The 17871-nt window shown below is 36.2% G+C and overlaps 1 protein-coding gene across 5 annotated transcripts in view; it reads right to left on the reverse strand.

Moving 5' to 3' along the window:
- LOC115220347 (tyrosine-protein kinase BAZ1B) overlaps window positions 1-17871 on the reverse strand; it is a 117958-nt gene that overhangs the window by 16185 nt on the left and 83902 nt on the right. For 4 of the 5 annotated variants that reach the window (XM_029790453.2, XM_029790454.2, XM_036509818.1 and 1 more), the window contains 3 exons: window positions 16491-16585; window positions 14309-14467; window positions 12888-13231 (listed from right to left, as the gene is read on the reverse strand). In XM_029790453.2, the coding sequence (XP_029646313.1) occupies window positions 12888-13231; window positions 14309-14467; window positions 16491-16585 (598 nt within the window). Of the gene's footprint in view, window positions 1-1050; window positions 1054-12887; window positions 13232-14308; window positions 14468-16490; window positions 16586-17871 lie in introns of all 5 variants that reach the window. The other variant, XM_036509820.1, reaches the window with a different exon arrangement.

A 17871-nucleotide genomic window follows, 5' to 3' on the forward strand; every position in this document is an offset into this window, starting at 1 on the left:
GCCAGAAGAATCTTTCATAGGACCTTAGTGTGAAGTGGTTGGTATTAGCAATGACATCCAATTGCAGAAACTACCCCAAAAAGAAAAGAAAAAAAAACAAGAATAAAAAAAGGGGCATATATCAAGACGAGATGCTCTGACCTACCTAGAAGAGCAATCGCTCCAAATAAGAAATGACTCAGACTGTGATGATCCATCAACTTGTGCCAAAATGGGAAGCAGAAATATAATGATGATGATAAAGGCCTACAATGTAGCTGTTCTGTTTTTAGCTCTTTAGCATTCAGATTACTCTGCCAAATGTAATGCTTATTTATTCTCTGTTTCAAATTAATCCTGCGTTGCCTCATATCTTTGAGATTTCAACGATGTGACTGTTTAGTTTTAGAAAGCCATTGTAGGGCAGGTGTGAATGGCTGGGTTCAGCTGGTTTAACTAGAGAAAACAGAATACTAGGGGCTGATATGATTGATTTAAATGCTGCAGGATTAAATCACTGAATGTGATTTAAGTGATATTTGGATGTTATTTTTAGCAAGTCAAGTGATCATACAAACTTTCTCTCCCTTAAGGTTGCACAGTATTTTTTTAATTGTCTAAACAAATGGTGTCTTAAGAAGATTCAAGACTTCAAAATATTTGAACTCCTATACGTCTTAAAAGAAAGATAAATAATTTGGTTGAAAGCTCTCTCATTCCTGCCATGTCCAGACTGAATATTTACACAAAAGCTCTCTTGAATGCTCATCCAATTCCTCTTTCTTACATAGGAATAAAGCCTAAGATTTTCTTACAGTACAAAGCGCAGTTTGCATAACAGAGGTTGGAGGGGGGGGGGAGGCACTCTAAACATAAGACTGCTTTTGGATATCAACCTTTCAACAATGAAGATTCACTTGTCTGATCAATGGGTAACCTGCTCTGGAATTAATGTGTAAGTGGTCGAGTATTCCACGATTCCTGTACCCTTAACCCTTTTGATACAAACCTACCTCAAACTGCCCTTGGTTCTACAATACAAAATTTCTGTTTTAAAATTATCTAAATTACAATCTCCTATTAAAATTTCTGGTAAATTTATCTACAAGACAACAGTTTAATTATAACCAAGTTTATTTCTTAATTTATTTTCAAAATTATTTGAAAGAAGGAAGTGCTTTTCCACAGATAGAATCAGCTTGGCAGCATGTGTCAAGGCTGTATCTTTTTGAATTACAGACACATCTACCCAACAAGTTTCTACCAACTCAATTCCTCTCTCAAGAAATGGGTCAACTTGAGGCAACAGAAAATGACATTTACCCAAGATGTGACACAGTAGGATCAAACCTGGGACCTTGTGGTTGCAAAAGTAAATTTCTTAATGATTCAGTCATATTCGTGCCTACCGTTAAGACTAGAATTCTTGGAAATAATGAGGCATATAGGCTCAGCTTGATGTGTAATATCAATAAGCATTAACAAAGGAACAGAGATGAAATGAAAAAGAAGAATGAGCATCAACAGAATTCAGTTGTAGTGTGCAAAAGAGAAGACTGCATTAGAACAGAAGTCTGACGCTGATGTTTTAATAGGAATTAAAATTGGGAAAAGTAGTGACCAATAATCCAAGAAGAGGGAGTTGGTGGAAGAGGAGCAACAAAGACAATGGAAGAAGTGATTAAACTTTTTTTTTTTACTTGCAGTGTTTAAAAGAGGGACAGGGCCCTTGGCCTTTCATAGGCCATCGTAGTCTGGCAAGACTGATGTCAGTCAAATTCCTGTTGAATATTTGCAGGAAAGACATAAGCAGGGAGGAGATCTCAAAGAGCTAATATTCTAAGAAAGAACAGATTGGGGGTGAGGGGTATAGTAATTAGTACAGAATGGAAAGGGGGCACGGAAGGGGTGAGCACAAAAAATCTGATCCCAGGATGCTGGGCCTCACAAAAGAGATGACAAGGAACTACAACAAGAGAAGAGAAGCAATGCTTCACAGGTCAAAGCATAAATAAAATAAAATCCTAAATTAACAATGAAAGTCAATGATATGGGAAGTTGGGGATCAATCATACTTTACCACTAAAAGTCAGATTAGTGACATCAGTGAAAGGAAAGGGTTCCATGTGAGAATCAGAAGAGATCTACTCTACAGACTCCCAGTTCATCAGGAACTTACCTCCATTCTTTTGTTTACCTGCCAACACTGTCTTTATCATAGTATATCCCTTGTATTACAATATTCCTTTCTTTATCACACTATTAAACACATTCACAGAACTTTACAATGTAAAGTAAAACCAAAGTAACGGTTCACTGGGGCATTGGCAATGAGGTTTAAAAAAAGTGATTTTCGACACCAATTCGTACTTTTGTTTAGCTGATGTTGGCATGGACACACAGATACAGAAATAGCAATAATAATAATATTTAAAATACAGGCACAAGAGAAACACAGTTTGCAAGAAAGCATAGTTGATTGGATCAGCTCCAGTACATTGAATGGTGCTCTGTTTTATCGATCCCAGAAGCACAATAAGCAGAGTCAGCCATAAACTGCTTAAGAAAACTTAAAAAAAGACAACAACAACAACAAAACTCGATTATTTCAATCCACATCAAGACAGGCAGTGAAAATAAGATTTGACCCAGTAATTCAGACGGTACTTTGGTATGTTTTTACTTTCAAAGAGACAGTCAGAGTTCAATTACAAATGAGTACATAAATGTGAGTGTGGGAGTAAATGTGTGTGTGTGAGTGTGTGGACATGTGGCTCAGGTGATATACATCCAACGGGTCAGGGTATTATATTTCAAAAGTTGGGGAAAACTTTACAGGTCTCCTTTTGTTTTACTTTTTTTTTTTTTACCATTCTTTGTTTGTAAGTCTTTTTCTAATTTTGATTTATTATTATTTTTTTTTTTTAGTAATTTTTGTTTCGTTATCTTGTAAAACAGCAAAATGGAAGATTTGATAAAATGAAGCAATAACCAAAGTAGTTATTCTCTAGTAGTACATATGCCGAGTGTGCATGTGTATGTGTGTCTGTCTGTTTATGACAGCAATTTTGAATGTTATTGAAAGAGAGAAACAGAATCAAGCAACTCAGTATTTCACTTCACATATTCAATTTCATCCAGCAAAACCAAAAAAAAAAAAAAAATAATAATAATAATCTTTTCTACTATAGGCACAAAGCCTGAAATTTTGGGGGAGGAATAAAAGTCAATTACAATGACCCATTTTCAACTGGGACTTATTTTATTGACCCTGAAAAGATAAAAAGGCAAAGTTGACCTCAGTGGAATTTGAACTCAGAACGTAAAGATGAACCAAGCATTTTGCCCAGTGTGCCAGCTCACTGCCTAAATAATAATAATGGCTTCAAATTTTGGTACAAGGCCAGCAATATCAAGGGAGTGGGTAAGTTGATTATATTGACCCCAGTATTCAACTGGTACTTATTTCATCGACCCTCAAGAGGATGAAAGGCAATAATAATAATGATTTCAAATTTTGACACAAGGCTAGCAATTTCGGAGGATGGGTAGTAAGTCAATTACATTGACCCCAGCACTTGCCAGGTACTTTCATCCCCGAAAGGATGAAAGACAAAGTCGAACCCAACGGAATTTGAATTCAGAACGTAAAGACGGATGAAATACCCATTTCTTTACTACCCACAGAGGGGACAAACAAGGACAGACAAATGCATTAAGTCGATTATATCGACTCCAGTGCACAACTGGTACTTATTTAATCGACCCCGAAAGGATGAAAGGCAAAGTCGACCTTGGCGGAATTTGAACTCAGAAAAGCATTTCGCCTGGCGTGCTAACGTTTCTGCCAGCTCGCCGCCTTAGTAGCAGTAGTAGTAGTAATAATAATAATAATAATAATCCTTTCTACTGTAGGCACAAAACCTGAAATTTGCGAGTATGGGGCAAGTTGATCCCATTGCCCCCCTCTCCCCACATTGGTACTTATTTTATTGACCCTGAAAGGATTAAAGGCAAAGTCGACCTCAGTGGAATTTGAACACAGAATGTAAGGATGAGCAAAATGCCGCTAAGCATTTTGCTTGGTGTGCTAACGACCGCCAGCTCGCTGGCTTAAAAATAATAATAATCTTTTCTACTTTAAGTACAGGGCCTGAAATTTTGGGGGAGGAGGCCAGTCAATTACATCGACCCCAGTACACTACTGGTACTTAACTTATCGACCCCGAAAGGATGAAAGGCAAAGTTGAGTTCAAAACGTAAAGACATGAAAAACCGCAAAGCATTTCGCCCGGCATGCTGTTTCTGCCAACTAGCCATCTTAATAACAATAATAAATTCTAACATACATGGGTAGGGTATATTCTTCTTTCACTGGTCTCAGCCATTAACCTATGGTTATGCTGGGATGCAACCTGAGATTCTAGTTTATTATGTTAATTAACCCCAGTACTTTATCTGTGTCTTTGGCATTTCACATCCTCGTGGGATAAGAGACACTAAGTAGCCAATAGTATCAAGGGAGATAACTCTGCCAAGTAGCTATAGCACAAGGAGTTTCTGCTTGATTGCACCAGTTGTCACTCAGTGCTTGAACACACAGAACTTCTAGTGTCTCTCCATCCACTGTCATTCACAACCTATTGGTCAATGCACAGCCAGAAAAGAAGGCAATTTCCCCAAGTGTCATGCAGTGGAGTTGAACCTGGAACCCTATGAGTAAAAAGTGAACTTTTTAACCACACAACCAAGTAAATTAGGCCGACTCTATGGGGGCGGGGAGTAGTAGAAGTGGTTTGATTTAATTGACACGTGACCTAATGACTTCGGGGGGAAAGCTAGTTAGCAACATTCTTTTATTCTTTTACTGGTTTTAGTCATTCAAATGCAACCATGCTGAAGCACCCCCTTAAAGGGCTTCAGTCAAAGAAACTGACTGCAAGACTTGATCTTTGTAAACCCAGTACTTATTCTATTGATCTCTTTTACTAAACCGCTAAGTTACAGGGACATAAACAAACCAGCATTGGTTGTAAAGTGATGGCGAGGGGGAACAAACATAGACACGTGCACATAAATACATACATGTCATTGGGAAGCAAGCTTCTTATCGCACAGCCATGCCTTCACATCTTTTATAAGGATATTTAGAATATAAATGCAGCAACATTTTCTGGGAATTGAAACCGGGTTACAGACCCCCATTCACTCAGACCACTTACAATCGGATTACAATAATTATTTGAAATTGAAACAACTTTACTGACCAAAACAGAGAAATAGTTTTGTTTGAGTTTTTTTTCCAGTGACAATAAAATGAGAACCAGGTTACTGTTTTTAATCTTCAACTAAATATGTATAGGTATGGTCAGGCATTTTTGGAAACTGAAACAAGATCTGGGGCATAGGAGTACACTGGCCATCGTGAGATTGTGATGGTCACATCTGGAATACTTTTGATTATTAGGTCTGTTTGATATGTGATTGCCTAAGTTAATTGGCCGAGTCTATTACTTTTAGATAATCAGTTGTTGATAGCTGAGTCACATCATCACATATGGGATGCAAGTTAACTGTTTAAGCCCTGTCCCAAGAGATATACCTGATCAAATTACAAAATAAAAGGCCTTAAGGCTTAAAAGATTTAATTGAACTTTCAGTTATTAAACAAATAAAAATAGAAATTAAAAGTCCGGTCAGAAAAATTTTTAAAAAAAGGGGGTGGGGTGCTCTCTTGAAGACCTGCAATGCTCCCTCAGAGAGGAGGCATTGAGGAACTATAGAATGGGATGGTAGGAGTTATACATGGGGCATGTATCATTAGATTTGTGATGGTGGTGGTAGGTTTACTGAACACAGCAGCTGTAACACTGATGTAGTAACAAATATTTATTGCAGATAGACATAAATGGTGGTGCCACAGCTCATGAGCTGAAACTAGAATCAATCAATCATACACGTATCTGTAGTAGAAAATGCAATTGGTAATGGAGATACGTCAACCAGGTGGTCATGGTTATATTTGCGATACTGACAACAGAATGAATCAAATCACAGTAACGTTGGCTTTGGTCACGGTATAGCGACATAATTACAATATGGTCCCCTAATTATAACACAACCACAAAGATGTCACATGATTAAAGTATGACATTCTTATAACTGTATCACCACAATACAGCCTTGTAATTATAGTATGGTAGCGAGATGGCCTCATCAAATGTGAGAATGATTGAGGAAAAGCTATTTCCATCAGGAAGAAACTTCATTACACTGATTTCCCCTGAGCTGAAAAATACATTGAGAAAACATAAATAAAGTATTATTATGATTATTAGCGGTGTTACTGTTATTTAATTATTAATGCTGTTGAAAAAAATGGAATAGCATCTGTAATAAGTTAGTTGTTTATGTTAATTATGGAAACATAAGGAAGCAGACAGAAGGGTATTTGGTAATTTTACACTCACAATGGGAAACAGACACGTTTTGATGGAAATATTTTTATGCACACAAGAGACATTACTGGTGTAAAGGGAAAAAAATTCTTTTGTGAGAAAAACTGTGTACAGAAAATATAATGAAATTATAAAACGAAATTTAATAACTTATATGAATTTCAGATTGGTTATTACAAAACATTTTCTAAAAATTTGTTTACTAAGAAATACTTCAAAAAGATAATTAATAATAATAATGATAATGGTTTCAAATTTGGCACAAGGCCAGCATATTTTGAGGGAGTGGGTTAGTTGATTACAACAACACTAGTGCTCAACTGGTACTTTATTTCACTGACCCAGAAAGGATGAAAGGCAAAGATGACTTTGGCAGGATTTGACCTCAGAAAGTAACAAAGATTTATTCTGTCACTAATGATTCTAATTATGATGATGATGACGAAGACGTCATGAACTTTTACAAAGGAATGAAGCGTGAGATTTGTAAGAGAAGAGGATGTGATGAAAAAGTGTGATCAGAAAATATGATACAGGTGCCACCCACTCCACCCTGGGGCAGTATTGAAATGGCTTTAACCCTTTAGCATTTAAACAGGCCATATTTGGCCTCTCACACCCACAGTACAACATCGTTCTGAAGATAAACAATCACATCATTGAAATCTCAAAGGTACAAGATAATAGCCATGTTTTGATATAGGAGTTAAATTGTTCCCGGAGATCACTCGTAAAGCAGAGCAATAATTTCCCATAGTAGCAATGTTATAAATCATAATTCGTTCCCAGAAAAATATTTCACCTATAAAATTTATAATACTTGTAAATAAATGGCAATAAAACAGTAGTAGAATGTAAAGAATATTTTATGTAAAGTAAAAAGAATGTCAAGATCATTTATAATAACAAATATTTTTTTTTTTCTGAATCGGTTTCACTAGACTTGCACACACCATCACTTGTAGACACAATTGCCAATTCACAAGTACTTGTAGACAGACTTGTAGATTTCTTTTTAACATAAAAAAAACAAGTCCAGAGTTGTTTGCTTAGAAGGAGTTTTTTTTTTTTTGCTCTCTATAAATTTCTCGGTAACACGCAGAAGCATTTGTTATGGTAGTAGGAATTTTTGCACTTCATACAAAATTTCGATCTTATCCTTGAAAACTCGGGATCTCATAAAGCGTGTCCTTGTACAGTGAGGTATTACTGTACATGATTAATCCAAGCATTACTGTTGATGGAGTAATTTGAATGCCAAAGGGACACAGACACATGTTTGGAGAGAACTGAACCAATCCCACTACATGATAGATATTTTGTTGATTTCCAAGAAAACAAAAAGCAATTGATATGGGTAGGATCTATATACATGAAACATAAGCACAAAACTAAATAGCATACATAAGTTATGTGAAGAATGTGCTTTTACCATTTCAAGGCAAAGCTGACTTTTGTGAGGTTTAAGCTCAAGAAGTAAAGAACCGGAATGAATATCACAAAACATTTTTTGCCTCCTTACTCCCCACCCGATCCCTCCAACGTTCCAACAATTTTAATTTCAATAAGCTACAAAACAAAGTACTCGATTAAGCCACAGAGGACACAACAGAGTCAACCAAATTACAGTAAAAACATTATGAAGGGCTGAAAGAAGTACTTACAGAGCAAGAGAAAAATAAAAAAAGAAAAGAAAAAGAGGGCTAATTATTCATTAACTTTTCAAAGACACAAGAACAAAGAAATGGAGTGGCTTTTCACCAAGAACCAAGGCCAAAAGGCATTGCAATTTAGTAATACCAATTGCAGAATGGTAAATAACCAACCCCACTGCATTTCCAGATGACCATGGTTATCATGAACACAACACACACATAAATATAAAGTCTGGAGATATGAGAGGTGAATATACATTTATTTAACCACATGTGACAGCCATAGGGTCATGGTTGTTTCGCAACCTTTTTCATGTAGTATCAATTTCAGTATGGGAGAAGTTATGAAATCTTTGTTTTTATATATTCCGCATGAAATAATTTCATTGCTCAGATTTTCTAGATTTTTCACTGACATAGTCACTCTACACAACACTTCTTTGTAATTAATTACTATTGAGGATTGATAGCCGGTTCTATACGAGGAGCTTTCTGTGATAGCCACAAGATTCTCTGTCATGTGTGGAGCAATCTGTTACCTGATTTAACACCACCATCTGGCTCCTGGGTGCATTTAGGAGAGATCACTCTTTCATGCATTCACTCAGATTTCAGACTTGAGACTGACTATATATATGTATACATACACACACACACACATATATATATACACACACACACACACGTGTGCATGTACATACATACACACAAAGCTGGTTTCATAGATAAATTAAAGACATAATTAAATGAGTCTAATTAAACAAGTCCTTTTACATTTTTATTGTATTTTCTCAATATTAACTTTACATTGGATAGTGTCTTTATGTATGTATATGTGTGTGTATGCATATATATATATATATATATATATATAGATAAAATGTATGTATATTAGCAGTTTATTTTAACAACAGTAGTTGTTAAACACAGTACAATTTCTTACACAGGCTCAAAAGGCCCAATTTACAAAAGATAGTGTGATGTTCTTCATACCTTACTTTTCAAAGGCATTAGCAATACAAGTGAAATGAAATGACATGAATTGAGAATTTCAGGCAGGGTTTCAGATCCGCCCTGCTCCCTACCCTCTAGTCTATTGTATTTGCCACACCGCTTCTTATGAGAACCCAAGTAATAATAATAATAATAATGTTTGTGTAACACAAGAACAAGATGAAGCATATAGTCTTTAATACAATGTTTTTTTTCCTTTTTATTTTATTGTTTTTTTGGTGTTTTCAGTTTAGTAGCCAATAAAGTGGAAGCTACTCAAAGATTTAAGGTCATTGGATGATAGTGGAGGGAAGGGGGAAAGGAGAATGTTTGTTCTGTTTGCTTTTTTTTTTCTACACTTTTTTGAAGAGGTGTGGGGAGGGGCGATGTTTTGTCTTTCATTTTTAAGATTATTTGGATAGGGAAAAAATGAAAGGTATAAACAAAAACAAATTTATTTATATTTTTTTTTTTTAGCTTTCTAAGCAGATAAGAAGGGAAAAGTAATTTCACAACATATTGATAAGTTAGCTCACCAATTAAATCTATTTTTGTCTTTTTTGTTGTTGATGCAATTTTCATAAAACTAATTTAAAATTTTAACTACTTCTCCCAGCCATTTAAATAAAGCTTAACCTTTTAGTATTGAGATTACTGTCAAACATAATGCTTATTTATTCACATTGTCTTGAATTAATCATCCATCACCACATATCTTTGAGATTTCAATGATGTGATTGTTTATATATAGGCGCAGGAGTGGCTGTGTGGTAAGTAGCTTGTTTACCAACCACATGGTTCCGGGTTCAGTCCCACTGCGTGGCATCTTGGGCAAGTGTCTTCTACTATAGCCTCGGGCCGGCCAAAGCCTTGTGAGTGGATTTGGTAGACGGAAACTGAAAGAAGCCCGTCGTAAATATGTATATATATATGTATGTTTGTGTGTCTGTGTTTGTCCCCCTAGCATTGCTTGACAACCAATGCTGGTGTGTTTATGTCCCTGTCACTTAGCGGTTCGGCAAAAGAGACCGATAGAATAAGTACTGGGCTTACAAAGAATAAGTCCCGGAGTTGAGTTGCTTGATTGAAGGCGGTGCTCCAGCATGGCCGCAGTCAAAATGATTGAAACAAGTAAAAAGAGTGAAAAGATATTATAAGGCGCACGAGTGGCTGTGTGGTAAGAAACTTGCTTCCCAACCCCATGGTTCTGGGTTCAGTCCACAAGCGTAACACCTTGGGCAAGTGTCTTCTACTATAGCCTCAGGCCGACCAAAGGCATTGTGAGTGGATTTGGTAGACGGAAACTGAAAGAAGCCCATTGTATATATGGATGGATGTATTTGTAATTCATATCTGTGTTTGTCCCCCCTGCCACTATCACTTGACAACTGATGCTGGTGTGGTTTCATCCACACCACTTGGTGGTTCAGCAAAAAGAAACCGATAGAATAAGTACTAGGCCTACAAAGAATAAGTCCTGGGGTCGATTTGCTTGACTAAAGGTAGTGCTCCAGCATGGCCACAGTCAAATGGCTGAAACATGTAAAAGAATAAAAGACTAAAAGAATGAATATGCATGTATGTATGTATATATATATATATATATATATATATATATATATGTATGCACATATATGTATGCACATATATGTATGCACATATACGCAGCGCTATGCGTGCGGCAAGTTTTCTACGGCCAGATGCCCTTCCTGACGCCAACCCCCACCTGTTGCCAAGCGAGGTATATATATATATATATATATATACACACACACACAAACACACATATATACTTATACATACATATATATCTTATGTGACTAACTGTACTATCAGATGCTACACATCGCTGGTCACAAGGAACTTTGCACCGTTTGAGCACACAGGCCAACATTCCCCACTGCTTGAAAGGAGGACTGGAGCAATGTGAAACGAAGTGCTTTGTTCAAGAACAATGCACTGCCCAGTGTCCAGTTGGGGAATTGAACCTACAAGCTAGCAACTGTGAGTGCCACCACTATGCCACATGCCTTCACATACATATATATCTATATACTTACACACACACACACACACATATATACATATATTGCTTTAATGCAGTTTTATTAGCTTACAACTGTAGCAGTAGGCTGGTAGAGAATATATATATAAGAATACCAATTTAATGGTGAACATTTTATCCTTAGTATATACTTGTGTCTTCATGCATGTGCGTTTGTATGTGTATGTACACACACACCCACAGCGTTTGTGCATACCATGTTTGTTTAAACAGCTGTAGAGACACATCTAATGCATTTGCATCAGCAGAGAATGTCTTTGTGCTGTGTGACAGACAGATATAATTGGCGAACACAACAAACCTATCCAGCCCCATCTCCCCCACCCATCTCTATCTTTCTATGATTAGCGGTCCTCATACTATAATCCAATCCAGGCTTCAGACAAAGCTGACATGAAACCTCTTAATGCTACCAATATCAAACAAGCTGTATCATATCCGAATGAGCAAGTCTTGTCAAACCCCTACCAACAGTCATGAACCTTTAGTAATCCTTTGATCCTCTAAGTACCTTTCTCAAACTACACTCGTTTGAAAGGGTTTCCTCTGGGCACTATAAACCATCAAACACTCAAATTAACAGCCCTTCATTCTTTGCTCTTATCTGTGTTCATGCTAATGAAACAGGAATTGCTCTGCACCTTGAAGAAGGTTTCATTATTCCTTCAGTTCTTAACTGTCAGTAGAGTAGTTAACAGAAGTTTGAATAATTCCTGTGTCCCCCAGGATGCAATTCCCACCAATTCCTACTGCTGCTCAGCTGCTTCAGAATAAGTAAGGATGTTCTATTTGGGGGTTTACCAAAATGTACTGCACTTTCTTCCTCTGGTGTTGCTTATTGGTCTGCAGCCAGTAAAAATAGAGGGGAAAATATGGTTTAGAACTTTGTCAAGGGTTGGTTCAGCACATTGTCTGCTTGTGGTTTTGACCTGATACATATGATCTGCTGTGAAATGTGGGGCAAAGGGTGTTTTGCTGTAAAATGGAGCACCATTGTGAGATGCAAACTAAAATATATATATATATATGTGTTTTTTGCTTTTTTTTTTTCCTGGTTTTGTTTTGTTTTTAGCTGAATAAGGGGTAAGCCCCTTTTCTACTTTTGAAGACATGGTATTTATAATTTTTATAGATTAGCTCCTTTAAAAACTGTCATTATGGGTTAAACAATATCAGAGATGTGTGAAAAGCAACAGTTTCTGTAACAAGATAAACAGGGAAACAAATGAGAATGTAACAGTTGTGAGGAGCAGACCGGTGGCAGAGGGGAATAAATTGAAATAAAGATTCATTGTAGCATGGAGAAAAAAAATTAGAAAAAGAGAATAAAATATTGTTTTTTCACTGGATGATTAAATCTGAAGTAGTTTATAGGTGGGAAAAAATAAATTTATTTTTTAAAATTCTAAAAAAAAAAAAAATTTTTTTTTTTTAAACCATAGCAATGATGATTATTATGATAATGATGATGCTGACGATGATGATGATGGAGGGAACTTATAAATGTAAATGTAAGAGAGGGTTTGAATAAAAGGTTAAAAGAAAAAGAAATATAAATTATTTAGAATCGTGTTTAGCTGTCGGTGGTGATGGTGGTGGTGGTAGCTGTGGTGATTAGGGAATTAAAGAAAGGTGGCTGGGCAGGCGGGGGTTCGGAAAACAATGTGGCAGAAATACACAAGAGTCCCTGCTTTTTTTTTTTTTTATAAGCCAGCATTAGGATAAAGCTGAACTTACAGACAACTCGGTGTTCCGTCGTCGTTTCCTGGAAGAATAAGGTTCTGTAGTAGCAGTCTGTGTCCCTGCCTGTCGGGAAGATTCCTTGCTGGTACCTCGTCGATATGACGTTTGAGTAGATACACTGGCTTTCTCGTCTTCTTGACATTGAGCAACCACAGCAGACACATATTCCTCGTCAGAATTTAAAGCTTCCTCCTCTTCACCCTCTTCTTCTTCTTCCTCTTCTGCTTCTTCCTCCTCCTCCTCTGCCTCTTCTTCCTCCTCTTCTTCTTCTTCTTCCTCCTCCTCCTCCTCTTCAGACTCTTCCTTATAGTTTTTCTTCACTCTCGGTTTTCTTTTAGCTAAAAATGAGTGAGAAAAAAGAAAGAAAAAAAATGCCGCTTTCTAAGTTAAAGGTAGAAAGACAGACAGATCACAAGAACAGGAGAACTATTTTCTTTGTATTGATTTAGTCAAAAAAAGAAAAAAAAGAAGAAAAAAGAACAGTACACATGGCATTTACATGGTCTTGAAGACAGACTGACATGAAGGGGACAAACTTCTCTCCACTTCCAGGGTTACCATCATATAAAAGGCATAGACTAAATGTTTGCAAAAGAATGGACTCTACTAGAAGGAATTCTTTGTCATCAAACAAACCAATGGGTTTTATGCTTACCACCTAAGAATAGATAAAAGCCAGCTAATAGGCTTCTATGATTTCACTGATAGAACTTGAGTCAGCCATAACTAAAGTAAGAAGAAACTTGCTCAGCTACATACATGCTAATTTCATGAACAGGCTGTTCTGTTGATTAGATCAAGTGGAACCTTTCTTGTCATAACCAACGGAATGCCAGTTGTTGTAAGGTAACAGATTTTCAGAGAAGACTCTGCATAACTGATTGATATTTTATTTTACTGATTCCAGAAGAATGAAAAGCAAAGTCAATAGCGGTGAAATTTGAACTCAGAATGCAAAGGCCCATAATTAAATATCTCAAAGCTTCTTCCTGCCAGCTTACAATTCTGTTGTCAACATAAAATGAATGATCGATTTAATAACTGAAATTAGAATTTGCAAACCTGTCATAGGACAAAGTAGCTAAAATTCATGTTATGAGATTAAATAACACTAATTGATGAATTTAAAATCGGAAAATATAATTCCTTCTACTATAAGCACAAGGCCTGAGACTTTCGGGGAGGGGCCTGGATTACATCCAGACCCAGGATTCAGCTGGTACTTAAAGGATGAAAGGCAAAGTTGACCTCAGTGGAATTTGAACCCAGAATGCAGAAACAGAAGAAATTCTGTGAAGCACATTGTATGTGTGTGTGTGAGAGAGAGAGAGGAGAGTGTGTGTGTGCACACACACAAGAATATGTATACAAGAAAGAGAGAGAGGGTGAGAGAGTGCCACTTCAAATAAACTTACAATATGTTCTGAGCTGTACTTTTTTCTTGGATTTTGAACTTTTAGGAATGTCTTCTTCTGATTCTTCTTCCTCTTCTTCTTCTTCCTCCTCCTCCTCTTCTTCTTCTTCTTCCTCCTCCTCTTCTTCCTCTTCCTCAGACTCTTTCATGTACTTCTTACCTAAGAGATGAAAACAAAGTTGTTTCATGGAACCAGATACAACTTTTGGATAAGAGATGTGTACAAAAACCAAGTTACTCCACTTTCAACCCCTACAAAAAGCAACCAAAGAAGCTTCTACACTAGGGGTGGGGCGGTGGGGGACTGTAGCCCCAGGGCTTTTTGTGGCCTTTTTAGTCATCTACAGTGTATCAAGAGAAATCTTAATTTATATAAAAGCCATGAATATCAAGCAGTTGTAATATATTAGACAAATATAACAACCAAAGTCTTCACAAAATAGATGCAAACTAGAATTAAAACATTTCTCTGGGTAGAAAATTAAGGAAAGATAAGTAACTTTATAAATCATTTACAACCATGAGCACAAAACATGGACAGAAATAAGGAAAATGAACACAGAGAAGGTCATTGGCAATATTAATAAACATTGCCGGGCGTACAATACTTAAAAGGAGTCTGCCAAGAGACCCAATGTTTTAAAGACAGTACTGGAAAAGAAAAGAATTGTAATGAACATTTTCATTGTGGGCCAAAATCTGGACCCAATGATTTGATAGATTTATCTGCTCTGGGTCCAACATATTCTGCTTGGATCACCAACGTGTTAATGTATAAGAACAGATTAGAAAGTACAAAGTCTGCCATATATATTGGACAATGATAATAGTAGGCATGCATGTGTGTTCGTTTAGCAAAGGTTTTTAATTAATTTTAGGAAAATAAAAATAAGGAATAAGTGGCAATTTTACCAATGAGTGTGTTAAATTATAAGGCACAAAAAGAAAATGCCTCTCCCCAGACACAACAGATTATAATTAATTATTTTGTGGTATTGTAGTTAGTATCGATTAGTAATTAATATTCTTATAGAAAATTTCTTCTCTTCACGCATGCACACATGTATATCATGATTCATACACTGTTCACTTTCCTGACATTTGTACATAATTCTATGTACTGTACATGCACTTTTTATAAGTTGTAGTGCACCTGAGCACTATACACAATAATTTCATCATTATTATTATTATTATTATTATTATTACTATTCCCAAACATGTTAAAAAAAAATTGAAAAGTATGCAGAAAGAAGAAAATAGTCTTTAATGACAAATTACAATATTTTGTAGCATTTGATTAGCCATAAAACAACTTGCTTGTTCTGTGATACCTTACTTTCAACAATACAGAAATACAATGTCTACCAGCATTATGCTACATGGTTAATAAATATGCCAAATTAAGAAGGTGAGTCTTGAAAGACCCTATCAAAGATGGAAAGCAAAAGCAAAGACAATTATTCTCTTTAGTATTACACAGAGGAAATGCTACAACTGAGATAAATTATGAAGCAGCAATATTTACTTAAGGAAAAAGTAAATCATTTAGCAATTTAGAGCTGTATATAATGAATGCATTTTTGAAGATGTAAGAAGCACCTCCTTCAAAAAGAACTGTTACTAACTGGCAGCCAGTAACAAAGTAATTTCAGAAAGTACCCAAAGGGAAACTATATTACTGGCACGTGAACAAAACATGTGAGTGAGGTCGTTGCCAGTGCCGCTGGACTGACTCCTGTGCAGGTGGCACATAAAAAACACCATTTGAGTGTGGCCATTGCCAGTACCGCCAGACTGGCCTTTGTGCCGGTGGCACGTAAAAGCACCCACAACAATCTCGGAGTGGTTGGCGTTAGGAAGGGCATCCAGTAGTAGAAACTCTGCCAGATCAAATTGGAGCCTGGTGCAGCCATCTGGTTCGCCAGTCCTCAGTCAAATTGTTCAACCCATGCTAGCATGGAAAGCGGACGTTAAACGATGATGATGATGATCTTCCAGAATTAAAACTCGTATTGGCTGGAGAAGTTTACACGGAAGATTGAAAATGAATGACACTGCACGTAAGATAGTGATGTTTGTTTACAATTAGTAAGCTATACCATGGCAACAAGACACAAATACACACACACACAACAAAACCAAGGTCCACAAAATTCGGTCCAGACAACTGGTATACTTACGTCGTTGAGCCCTCTCTTGTCTTTGTTTGGCAACAGCTCGTCGTGATTTTGATCTTCGGCCACCACTTTTACATTGAGTACAAATCCATTGTCCCCTGAGGATAAAAATGAAAATATTAATTTTCTCAAAGATTTTTACAAGTTTCAACACAATCAGCATGGATTTGGTTCTGTTCATAGATTAAGTCTGGAACAGCCACAATTCAATGAAACACACAGACACCATGGAAGATAACTCATTAGTAAACAACTTCTAGATCGATGAAATAATGAAAACACTACATATTCATACAAACCTACTTCACTCATGCTTTGACAAACACAGTAACTGCAGAACTGATTAAAGGAGGAGCCAGAACTGAAGGGAAGTTTGATATATTAACATAAACAGAATGTCTTGCAACCCATACAGCCCACACCCTCCACTCTCTTAATCTATTTAGATGCAGTATTTTATCATATATTTATATCAGTGATTCGTAATCTTCTCAACATAGTGACATCGAAATTAAATAAAAATACGAGCATACTAGATATTAAAAATTAAATAGACTGGTGTACTTCACGTGCAAAATTACACAAAATTATGTTTTTGAAAATGTATAGAAAAACATTCAGAAAATTATGACTAACATATTTTTCAAGATGCTTAAACATTAGTATGGTTTTTTTTCCCTTAAACCTTTCAATACTAATCTGCCCTGAGGCTGTCTCTGGTTCTTTTATTATACATTTACTAGCATTTAAACCAGCCATATTCAGGCAAAATATTTCACCTGTTTTATTTTCATACCAACCAGATTCCACCTATCACACCTACCCTACGAAGTTGTTTTAAAAATAAACTATCACATCATCAAAATCCTGAAGCTACAAGATAATCCACAATTAATTCAAAACAATGTGAATTAATAAGCATTACATTCGACAGGATAATCTGAATGCTAAAGGGTTGAAAGTGATCTTAAAACTTTCTATCCAAGTTTAACAATAATTAATGTCTCAACCATCAGCTTAAGAACAACAAGGTTATTTAACTACATTTCTCATATTCTTTGTTCTTTTCATAACTAATAAAAGGCAATGTATTTCTGCAGAAATATGGTAACAAAAAGGGCTGTTATTTTATCTATGACACACCATACATGAGTATGACTAAATTATGTTTCACCCATTTTCTAAGATGATTTATCTTTATATATAAAAGTAAGGTTGTGTGCTGTCTGTCTCCTACAATTTAGATTCCAAACTACTCCCACATTTTGCGGTGCAGTTTAACCAAAACCGGGTATCTTATAGTCGTGATTCATATCGAGCCCTTCTGGGTATTAGCGCGCGTCTACGATGAGTCTACGATTAAAAAAAGAATTTACCATCAATT

Source organism: Octopus sinensis, linkage group LG16 (assembly GCF_006345805.1).
Source record: "Octopus sinensis linkage group LG16, ASM634580v1, whole genome shotgun sequence".
Taxonomy (NCBI): domain Eukaryota; kingdom Metazoa; phylum Mollusca; class Cephalopoda; order Octopoda; family Octopodidae; genus Octopus; species Octopus sinensis.